The sequence below is a fragment of the Antennarius striatus genome, chromosome 19, assembly GCF_040054535.1.
Source record: "Antennarius striatus isolate MH-2024 chromosome 19, ASM4005453v1, whole genome shotgun sequence".
NCBI classification, from domain to species: Eukaryota; Metazoa; Chordata; class Actinopteri; order Lophiiformes; family Antennariidae; genus Antennarius; species Antennarius striatus.
This window is the reverse complement of record NC_090794.1, coordinates 4,913,896-4,925,521: the sequence shown is the minus strand read 5'-3', so window position 1 is coordinate 4,925,521 and position 11,626 is coordinate 4,913,896. Positions and strand designations below refer to the sequence as shown.

Here is an 11,626-nt window from a genome sequence, read left to right as displayed (position 1 = left end):
GCCATCAAACGAACCACCAATCAGTCAAATGTTTGCTAAGAATGTAGTTATAGTCACCTCTGTGCCCTCAGTTTTACCTCACAGGAGCACAACAAAAGAAACAGGAAAACACGGCAAACAAAGGTGCTGTTTTTAAGACCTCAGACAAATTTACAGACTATAGTTCGTATTAAAGTAAACAAAAGTAAAAGTACTTGTTGTTGTGCCCGAGGATGTTTAAAAAAAGGGCAGCGTAGCCCAACAGTTTTGTCATTGTGCTTCCAGCGTAGAGCTGGCGGTAATAATCTAATATGTTCATGGAGGTTGTTTTTATGCTTGAGCAGACTGGCGTCGATAAGTGAACACAGTGGCTAATCATTAACATGACAGTTATCTAAAATGCAGTGTCTGCACTGTTTGATGTCTGTTGAATATTGGGAAAAGCCGGATATAAGGGTCTGCAGTGCTGTCAGACTCCCAGCTACTGGTTGTGCTTAAATCATTATCAGGACAAGCAGAGTTCAGCCACAAAGAGAGTAGATTTTACTGACCGTGGCACATTTATCAAATATATCCTGCTTCCATGTGGGCTTAAACCTCCAGCTAATCTACAATTTTCAGCATGCTGTCTTTTTATTAGCGCTTCTCGCAACACGACTTCGGCAAAGCTCACGTCGACCCAACACTTTGATTCACCCTGAAATATCTCTACAGCCTTTTGATGGATTCTAATGAAATTTTGTTAATGCATTCATGCTCCCAGGAGGATTAATCCCTCTAACTATGATGGCCCCCTGATTTTTCCCTGTAGGGCCACCATCAGGTTGACATTCCAGTCATGCATTTATGTCTGTGAGGAATTGTAATGTGTTATGGTGATCATTTATTTTTTGCCATCATCATTCAAACAGTGATTTGGCTTTACACATGCAAAACCAATGACACATTTCCACTGCCCAGTTTCATGACATGACCACTTTTGCAGAGGTGAAACACTTTTTAAAGCATCTTTAATTTGTGAACCTTTAGGCCTATATTACACTTCACAAATATTTGTATTATTCTTCAACAATATGTCTGCCAAGGGTCTGCCAAAGAATGTTTCCTCACACCTTGGATACATATTTCTTGTTTTTAATAGATGTTAGACTGAAAGTGAAGACATTTTATGTTTGATCTATCATAGAGAGAGAAATAATTATTTCAATCATACTTCATTATTTGCTAGAAGCGTGGAGTGGATCATTTATATTACAGTGCAATAGGGAGATTCACTTCTTTCACCTGGATTAAATTTGAAGTCATAAAAATTGTTCGGAGAGGACATTTTAATATTCAGCTTGACAGGTTTATTCTCTGTAACACAAAGATTGAATAAAGGCATAATCCTGAAAATCACATGAAATCTTTTATCCGTCTGTCCACAGATGTGCCTCCACTGGTTGACTCAGTGTTTCTGGAACTATCTGGACTGGGTAGAAATATGTCATTACATCTCCACTTGTGTAGTGATGGGTCCTGACTACCAGGTTTACATGTGTGTGGCCATAATCAAACACCTGCAGCCGGACATCCTGCAGCGAACACAGTCCCAGGAGCTTCAGGTGTTCCTTAAGGTCAGTTGGTGATCACTGTGAAGTCATTCATGGAACATTCATAGTCTCCTATGAGGTATTCCAAGCAGTGCAAAATATTAATGATCTTTTCTCAATTTGATTGGACCACATAAATATGTGCAGTAGTATGAAGGGACCGATCCTAACGGTCAGCTTTATTTGACTTAAAATACAAATGGCAACAAAAAGAAAATACAAGTAATTGTAACTTATTCTATTTCTTTACCATTTAACTTTTTGATGTAAAATATCTGGGTGATTTGGTGTCAGCTCTCTTGATATTGATGACTGTCTGTGTAGTTTGAGTAGTTACCAGTGGACACACGTCCAAACTAGGATTTTATCAACTTCCACAACTGCTTAAAACTTCCGGGTCTTTGGATTATTTTGGTTTTTTGTTGTTTAACCATTGTAAAAGTCAAACTCAGTTTTTTTAATGAGAAATCTCCACATGTTCCTGAGCTGTCTACAACTGAACCAGTTTCCTTAGATTTCTTGCTTTGGCCATAGCTGCATCCTGTTCTCTTGGAAAGGTCCAAATCTCAGGAGAAAACCACAGATTATGTTCATCAAGAAAACCAACGACCATTATAAAAAATACTTCTAAGCCAGCTCTACTCCATCAATGAGAGATGTTCTACTGAATGGAAAAAAATGTTTGCGAGCAGAGCAGTGGAGAAGGTTGGCAAATAAATGTCAAATAGGCAGAAAATGTACTGTAAGGTTGTGTCACTAAAAAAAACCCACTGCAGCTTTCCTCAATATGTGAGGGGTTATCCCAGAGATAAGATATTCTTGTGTAGATTCTCTAAGATAAGAATCGGCTTCTGCCCTGGTCAAAAACAAACATCCACCTGTGCTCCCAGAACACAGTCTGGTAGCTGAGTGAGAACCGCTGGTGTGCAGACATCGATGGGAAACAAATGGCTGAAAGGAAAATAAATCCGAGCGTTGTGTTTGTGTGTTTGCTGAGGATTAGATACTTGACGATGATTCGGCTTCGACTTGGTCGGTAACTTTACTAACTAAAACACTTCTATGCCTCATTTCTGGGATGCGTGGGTGTCATGGATGTGGTCTGTTTGTTTTTCCCTGTTAGTGTCCTCTATTTTTAATATTACTATTTACACACCAATCAATCGAGCAATGCATGAAGCTGATCGCTAATTTTAGGGGTCCTATGTTGGGTCAAGGGAGAGCCCAAATGTTCTTTTGTTTAGAAAGCTGCTGCTTCAGTTCATACCCTAGCCTGTACCTGCTCACAGGATACTAAAGTCGGAGCCGCAGGGATTTTTTAAAATAAAAGCCTTCGTCTTTGGAAGGATTACTATCTTAAAAATGTCGATACGAAGGCTTAAGAATTAATTTGGGCTGGTGAGGTTGGAGTGCAGCCCTCTCCTTGAATTGTACAGCTCCCCTTTTATATTCAGCAGCCATCACAGATTCCCATCAATAATGAATAATCGTCTGTTTGGAATTTGTTCACAAAAGTCTCATCGTATTTTGTTTAAAGTAGTCTTTGAAAGATGGCTAACCAGAAAGCTATTGTTTCAGCGACATGAGATTTGCTCTGTTATACTGAGTGAATGCTGAAATAGACTCCTGTAGATCATTTTTCCTGCTGATATCCAAATCAACAAATCAACAATATCAACAGTGTTGAGGCACGGCTCGACATGAAGCACTTGTCTTCGTTACTCAGCAAGCGTTCGCTCTGTCCTCAGTTGACAGCTCTGATGCTAACAAGCGTCACAAGCGCCGATTGGTTTTTGTGAATAGAAAATCAGTTATGAGGTCTTTATCAGAGGAAGCTCTTCTAATGAGCTGTAGCACCGGATGCTGCCGCGAGAGACGCATCTGAAGATGAATCTTTGTGTCTATATGTTTGTGTGCGTGTCAAAATGAGTGAGATGGCGAGAAGGAGGACGAACTTACGCAACCTTTATCCTGAGATGAACCCGGGGAAGTTTCAGACATACTGGTTTACATCTAATATTCTCATCCTCCCTTCCTCCTCTGTCTTTGGGAACAATGTGAAACAAGCATTATATTTGATATTGGAGGATTTTTAAACTTTCATACAGACCCACATTTGCACCCTTCTGCACTCACCCCACCTCCCAAGAAGACGCATCTATATTTCATCTAAATTAAACTTTCAGAAAAGCGAATAACTTGTTACCAATGTTTTGAGCTGCGCTGGTAAAAGCATAACAAAAGGAGACAGAGGTTATATGACTGCCACTGACAGCAGCAAAGAAGCTTCAATTTTGTTTTACTAAAATATTCAGTGGTGGTTTATGTGGGAGCAAATGCCTGAAGCTGTCTTACATTTGTACCGCTTCATGAAGGTGACACATCACGAAACAGGAAATCCCCCTTTATTTTGGTATATAGATAAACTCAGATTACGATCTTAGAATAAGAATATGCGAGAGGCTACTCATATCGAGAAGGGATGCAACATCAGCTTACACTCTCCAAAGTAAAGACTAACAATTCTCCCAGAGACAAAAGTTATGGTCCACTGACCCGAGGACAACTTTGTGCTTGTTTGATTTTATTAGAGAACACAAGGGAAATATATTTTTTGATCGCAGGTCAAGTTTAAAAAAAAAAAAAAGAAATACATAACAATATAAATTCATATTTGACCACTGTGTGAAACTGTTTGCGTCGCCTAATTTAGCTAAAAAGCCTTAATCAGGGCACCATGTTTCCATTGTTTCTTAAGAGGATTATGTTTCACAATTTTTTGATAAACTGTAAAAGATCTTTAGTTACAATCTCAATATTAAACCAAGAATGAAACACTTACTAAATTAACTACTTTTATCTAATGATCTAATGTTAATTGTTGATGCATCTCGAAGACATGGAACATTAAGCTTCTCGTCTCATCTGTTGGCCTGAAAGTGTCCAACTCAATAGTGCTGAATAATGTTTCCATATCCATCCATCCATCACCAAGCATGTAGATGAGCCTGACTCTATGTAGCTCCAGCTTTGTCTCCTCCCACCCACCGTGGTGATATTCCACTTCCTTCCAATCAGTCCTGCAATGCCAGGACTCAGCACACCCGGGTCATGGCCTCCATCTCCCACCCGACTCATGTTGTCCCTCGAGGTGGGACCTCGATGTAATTTGTTTGGGCTTTGCCAAATCTTGTGATTCAAGACCCGTCCACCAAACGCTCACCAGCAAACTCATTTCCCATGGGTCAGGGGCCTCAGTTCTCAGGCCGATTCATCTAGAGACTTCAAATCAGCCCTCCGCCGAAACCGATTTGTCTTGAGAGGAACCCCAACAGGGATTCCCACCGCTTATCTCTCCTCTCCATCATGGTTTACCTGTTCCAACATCCATTCTCTGGTGAGGTGAATTAAGGTTAAAGTGTGTACACAGACCATCTGTTGGGGCTTACAGGATGTCCACACGTACTAAATCCAAATTTAATAACACAGAGTTATGTTGCTGGCGCTACTTACATTAAACCACTTTATTAATGTTGTCAATGATACAGGTTTGAACTCTGATCTCAGAAACAGTTAAGAATATTAAGAATGAGAGATATAAGCTCCTCTGAAAATGTTATATCCCATAAAAATGCATGCTTTAATTCTTAACAAAGTCCCATTAAAAAAATTAGACTTCTACATTTATTAAGTGCATTTTTTGTAATAATTAATTTCTTTCTGGGAAAGTCTGGTGCAGATTCATCCGTCGGACTGAAACTCGTTCCTTTGTGACACTGCTTTCCTCTGACCAGTCAGCTGTCTGGTGTCAGTACCTGTTCCTTTAAACATAAACTTTATATGACCTCAATCTATTTCTTTTCCTTGCACTCATTTGTGTGTTTTTTTTTCAATTATCATGAAATTATCCTATAAAACGGATGAAATAAGTGAACTGCTCTTCAATTTAGTACATTGGAATAAAAAGTGAAAGAAGTGGAATTAATGGCAAGCCATTTGATGCTTCAAAATCTGAGCCTACATGAAGCTCCAGATGAATTGCACTTCATGCAAAATGCTGGTTCACAATGAAACCTCTATAATTGTTTTGCATTTTTAAATCAATGAATACACAAGTTTGCTCCATTTACAGAGAAGGCTGATGCAGTTTTGCACATGGCAATGCAACCGTTATCATTCATTGAGACACGTTTGCTGATTCGTCTGTAGTCTGGGTGTCTTATCACGAATCCATGAAACAGGAAGGAGTGAGGCTGTGCAGAAAATAAGCTTGGGGAATGGAGTAGTTTATGAAGCTCTCCAGATTGAACATGTTGTGTTTCTCCAAGATGTGGTGCCATCTCATTTGTTTTTTGTCCATTACTTTTAATGTCTGGATATAAAGTGCCTTGATGGTTTAATTACAGAAGTCGTTAAATAGTGGTAGTTTATTGGCCTCGGCCTGGATAATGATAGAAGGTGAAATCACGCTGTTTGCTCTGTGTGGTGCGTCTGAATGCGGTGCGTCTTCTGGGTGCAGCTTCTCTTAGGCTGCTAATTGGTAATGCCACTTGCAACAGGATGCACTCCACACACAGTTATTTGCTCTGTTGCTGTGTTTGCACTGCCCGTGAGAACGGAGGATTGTTGTGGCAGATGTGTGTTTGGGCTGAGGTGATAATTATGGCATCCAAAATTAAAATTCTGCCTGAACAAATGAAGCAAATAAAACGTGGTGTCTGGACTGATCCTTGTCTCTTGGCAAGTTGAGATATCGGTGCATATTAAGACATCTCTTCATGTGTTACGGTTAAGACTAGAGATGCTGCAGGATTGTTTTTCTTTTCCGACAGGTTTAAAAGTCATTACCTGAACACAGAACATTGATGTTGTTTTCAATCACGGTGAAGCATTCCATTCCCACAGATTTAATTAGATTTGCTGTGACTCTGAAAATAGATTGATTGCAAAGTATTTTAATGAAAAGGACATAACGAGTTATACACACTTCATGTCCTAACAAAGTGAATAATAATTAAGCGAACCGCTGTCCGCCTCAATGCCGAGCTGCTATCTGTCTGCACATTGTCGTCCTCAATGAGGACACCGGCTGCAATTGGGAATCGCAACGTAATCACAAGGAACAAAAAGTGCTTCAGTTGTGCATTACTTGTGCGTTTTGTCCTTTGAAACTGCGATGCCTCATTCAGCTGCAAAAATGCTTCAAATGGTACAAACCAGAAGTTTGAAATATTCTTTTGTTGAACAATTCATGTCCTTAAATAGGCCATTATTCTTTGCTTCATTTAAAGGATACTCCAGTGATTTAAAGAGAAAAAAAAGACTAGCTGTTAGAAATGTGTCATCTTCTGGAGAAAAATATGAGCGATCATAACGTTGATGACTCGTTTTGACAAATGTTTCTTTTCTTTTTTTTACTTATAGGAGGAGCCGATCCGGGGCTTCAAGGTTGGTGATCACTTGGAGTTCATGGAGCGACTGGAACGACGCTACAGGAACATTGTTCTGACTGACATGACAAAAATCAGAAACCCTGTTACATAAGAACACAAACGTTGGTACAGCAGTCTTTATATTGATTAATGGACATCAGTGACTGCTTTAAGAGAATGCTGTTACTCCAAACACTCTTCCAAAGGTGACCTTTGACTCACGGAACATTTATATTCAAAACGTTTTCATGCTTAGACACTTGAATGTGGTCCATGAAATAAAACAGCAAAATATTTGACTTACTGCCAATGAATCATGATGGTAGATAACAAACCCAACTGTGAACTGATCCTTGCACAAGCATTTCCCTCGTATCTAAAACAAGTCACATCTTAAACCTCTTTCCTATAGCGCTCCGTTTTTGTCCTCAAACTGCAGCTTCAAAGTTCAATATCCTGAACGTATTTCTAAAAGCTTTAGAATAAAACTTGGTTGTTTGATATTCAAATTCTTCATGGGAACAAAATGGGCCAGGCATCGAAGACCATATGTGTTTTCCAATATTAAGACAAAAACAGTATTATTCTGTATGTTGCAGTTTGAAGGTACTGCAATGTTTGTTTTTTTTCTTACATGGAATCTTATTCTTTCTGCAAACTGTACCGGCGATGTACCTACACTATGTATATATTGTATATAGTGATGTAATCTTTTTCTTTCATATTCCACAAGGTGTTTAAATTCTCAGCTGTACAAAAGCTTTTATTCCAACAAATGAATAACCTCTTGAATGTCATGTTGTGGTTTTCATGGGTATCACATCCTGTATGGGCCAGTAAAGTCCATCCCATGGCTATTACACACATCATTAATGCCAGGACACGCAGCAATGCATCACTCGCTCTCCCATGTTTGTGTACTTATGCTGGTCCGTGTATGAAAGATGCATGAGCAAAGGTTTTATCATTGTGATAAACCCTCATTAGTAACCACAGCCTTTTCCCTCTCCTCCTGCGCTGCCGTCCTGTTGTCCCCCTTCAGTCACTGGGGTCTGAATAATAAATGAATCCATCGCGTCCATTCGTCTCCCTCTCTCACACCAGCAGCGTTTACCGTGGGGATGTGCCGAGCCGAACGGTCGGAGGTGGCTTACAACGAGAGGAACCGATCAAAAGATGGCACTTCCCACAGAGTGTTTCACCACTGAGGGCGGTTAACATTCAGGACACAGTGTGTTGAACCCAAAATGTTGAATCCACATTCATCAGTTGTTTCTCAGCCACTTGTTGGCAGCGCTCTGCAAAATCTACAAGTTTATTCAGCTGCAAAGCTGAGCAACTTCTAATTTTGGTTTTGATTTTAATCTGGTTGGCGCTGGTTTCTTTTCCTAATCTGATTTCTTTGCTTCCTGTTTGCTGTGAGACAGACTTTGTTGCTGAAGACAAGGTTGATGAATGTGATCACAACTGGCCATTAAAACTTGTAGAAATGAGGGAGATGACGGAGACTCTCTGGGATTCGGTAGGATGTGTTCAGACATTTAAATCAAGCTTTTTTTGGCAGCACTCAGAGGTCAAAAATGACTACAGACAGATTTGTAAAATGGAAGAAAATTAATTAAATGTGACTCATCAGGTGCACAAAGATGAGTCTACATAATTTTGTGGTCCACAGAGTAAAAATCAATGATTTTACATCACCCATCCCCTGATGAAACAAACTGTAGTGAAATGGATATTTGTGCGACAACGATAAATATATTTTTGAGCTAAACAGATCAAAGACAAAACTGTGGGATATAGTGTTCAGGTGAGCAGTGGATCTGAGGTATAGGAAGACTAAAGGATTCAAACAGGCACCAGGGAAGACGATCAGATGATGAAGACATTTTATCAACATGACACATTGAACAATCTAGCGATGAGCAGAGGGGGGACAGACGGCATGTTTTCTCCCGGGCCAGACGCTTTGATTGGTCACAAATGCCTCAGTTGAGTCGGCAGCACGAGGGAAAACCAGAACGTCGTGCCAGAACACGCAAACACGGAGAGAGACAAACGGGAGGCTAACGAGAAAGAGGAGGGAGGGGAAGCGAGCGGGAAGACGAGGAATGAGGCTGAAGTGCAGGATCCCGTGACAGGTGTGAATTATTAAGGAGCATTTTTGCTGTTTGTTATTGCTGTAGGTAAAGGAAAATGTCTCGTATAGAACGAGGGCATCAGGTAAACATCTAAATGTCACAACTGGAAACCAATTAAAGGGTTTCAGACTTGATTTGTGGCCTGGCTGGGAGCAAGGGGTAATGATTTTAGTTCATTCATCCCTTAAACTTAGATGGAGAAACACACCCTTAGGCAGGTTTAAAGGGACTGTAGGTTAGCTCCTCAGATGGTGTTTTATGCTAAACAATAAGTTCAGTTTGGCTTGTTTTAACAACAGGAACGTGAAATTTAAGGCCTTAGTTTTTGGAGGAATGCAAGCTTCATCCAGCCATGTGTCTCTGTCAGTGGGAAACGAATATCAAGCTGTTACCAGATGTCATCGTCTGGGCTACTTTCCAAAGTTTGGTGATGGGGAGAAGAGGCTGTCAGTGGTGGGACGATGATGATGCCGATATTAGACGTTACTTTCATGGGCTCAATGTTTTGCAGCTAAACCCGTGTGGACGGCGCCTCTGCTGAGCAGAACTCCACGCCAAGAGGAGGCAGCGGGAGATTGATTTAGTGGGGAGAGACAGTGGAGGGCTGTAATCTGTCAAAGCTGCAGACGATCTAGAAGGTTACTGCCAGGGAATTCGACTTTGCTGAGAGAAATGGATGTCCCCACCCCACCGCTGGATGAAGGATGGCACATCTACTTCTAAACAGCCCTCTGAGCAGTTCACGAAGCAGCACAAACTTATAAGGAGTGAGGGGACGTCTGACCCCCTTTTTTTGTTAATAACGCTTTAACAGCCTGGCAGTGAAGCAGCTGATACAGGCTCAGGGGACAGCCGACCTTTCTTTAAACAAGGCAGGGACACACAAAGAAAACGACGGTTCATCTGCATGTTCGTCTAAAGTTTGTTCAAGTTTGTTGGGGTTGTTTCAAAATTTTATTTCTCAGATAGATGGTCAGACATCTCCAAAAATCCGCCAACATCCTCAGCCATGTAGTTGATGTCAAGCCTAGAACAGACGTAGTGGTGACGGCTTAGACAGCCGCTCAGGCAACTTTAGTCTTGTTTTATCACCCAGAAATGGACGACAACACAAGAGAAACCAACTAATTGCTGGAACCTGTAGGAGAGATGATACCGACTTCTACAAGAAAACAATCAAAATAATATGTGTATGGAAAAAAGAGGTAAATAACTGTAATTACACCGAACACACAAAGGCACAGAACTCCTTTGTGTTTGTCTTCATCTCCGTATTCCCTCGTCTGTCCATCACTCACTCTTTAGCCATCCTGACATTCATCGCACACAACCAGCCGACGCGTTAATTCTGACATTATGGGTTGTTTATTTCAATTAGCTTTGAAAACCTCATTATCGGCACGCTAACCGACTCAACCTCGGAGGGAGGGTACAATTTAGAGATGATGATCTGCTGCGCTCTTCATCTTGATTATGGGCATTTTTCAACTGACTGCAAGCCATTTTAAACAGATCATTTGGTAATGGGGCTGATTAGGTCATGAGGACTCACCTCGTTCCGCCAAAGAGGTTCCCGATCCTCGTTCGTTTTTATGTCATTTGTGTCACTGATTCTTTGATTAAACGCGACTATTTTCATGCTTTCTTTGCTCTGATTCTAATCTCCAGCTCTTACCTTTGCGGTGAGATTTTACTGCTTTTCTGTTATTGGATCCTTATCTGATTTTTTTTGTATTCAATTTTTTTTATCGTGCGTTCTGGATTGTGGTTCTGGCCACTGCAGCAGCCGATTGTCGTTTCCACCTTGTGTAAAGCTTTTGTTTGCAGATTATCTGCAGGAACCCAATTTTAGCAACCACAGATGTCATATTTTGATTACTGTGTAAATCAACAGCTCTGTGCTTAAGGGAGTTTCGTATCAGCATTTCCATTTGCTATGGTCAATATTTTCCATAATAGACCCCATTGTTCATTGTATGCATGTGAATCAGATGACTTTGGGGATTTGGAGCTCAATGATACACGTAGTTGTATGAGGAGTATTGATAAAAACGCACGCAAGGTCATCGGAATTTTAAAGGAGATGCCTTCAGAACTTTTTATTTAATTTGATGGTGTCCCTTGTTTTAATGAGGACGCTTAAAATAATTTATTGATTTCCAAACTGCAGTGAATGATGATTGGCCATCTTCACATCCTGTTTGCTTTGTTGTGTCTCTCAAGGGGCTCCATTCTGTTTCTCTTTGATTTAAAGCATGGCCTGGTCTTGTTTGGAATGCATGCTGCAGGCTTTCCTGGATTCCCTCTGCCCAAACCCTGCTGCTATCAATTCTATTGCCTGTCAGACAGTCTGGGAGAGGTGGTGGGGAGGCAGCGAGAATTATAATTCCTATTCACACTCCTTATTGCATTGACACAACACCCTGTACAGACCCCGGTTCAATGTCTCCCCTCGGTGCATACGTTTCTTGAATTTGTTGAG

At 40.7% G+C, this 11,626-nt stretch overlaps 1 protein-coding gene across 3 annotated transcripts in view; it reads left to right on the top strand.

Annotated features, from left to right (window-relative positions):
* The window catches only part of tbc1d32 (TBC1 domain family, member 32), a 47,596-nt gene extending 38,875 nt beyond the window's left edge, over nucleotides 1-8,721 (top strand). For 2 of the 3 annotated variants that reach the window (XM_068341953.1, XM_068341954.1), the window contains 2 exons: nucleotides 1,407-1,595; nucleotides 6,996-8,721. In XM_068341953.1, the coding sequence (XP_068198054.1) occupies nucleotides 1,407-1,595; nucleotides 6,996-7,115 (309 nt within the window). In that variant the 3' untranslated portion in view covers nucleotides 7,116-8,721. The remainder of the gene's footprint in view (nucleotides 1-1,406; nucleotides 1,596-6,995) is intronic. The other variant, XM_068341955.1, reaches the window with a different exon arrangement.
* The last annotated feature ends 2,905 nt before the right edge of the window (nucleotides 8,722-11,626 follow it).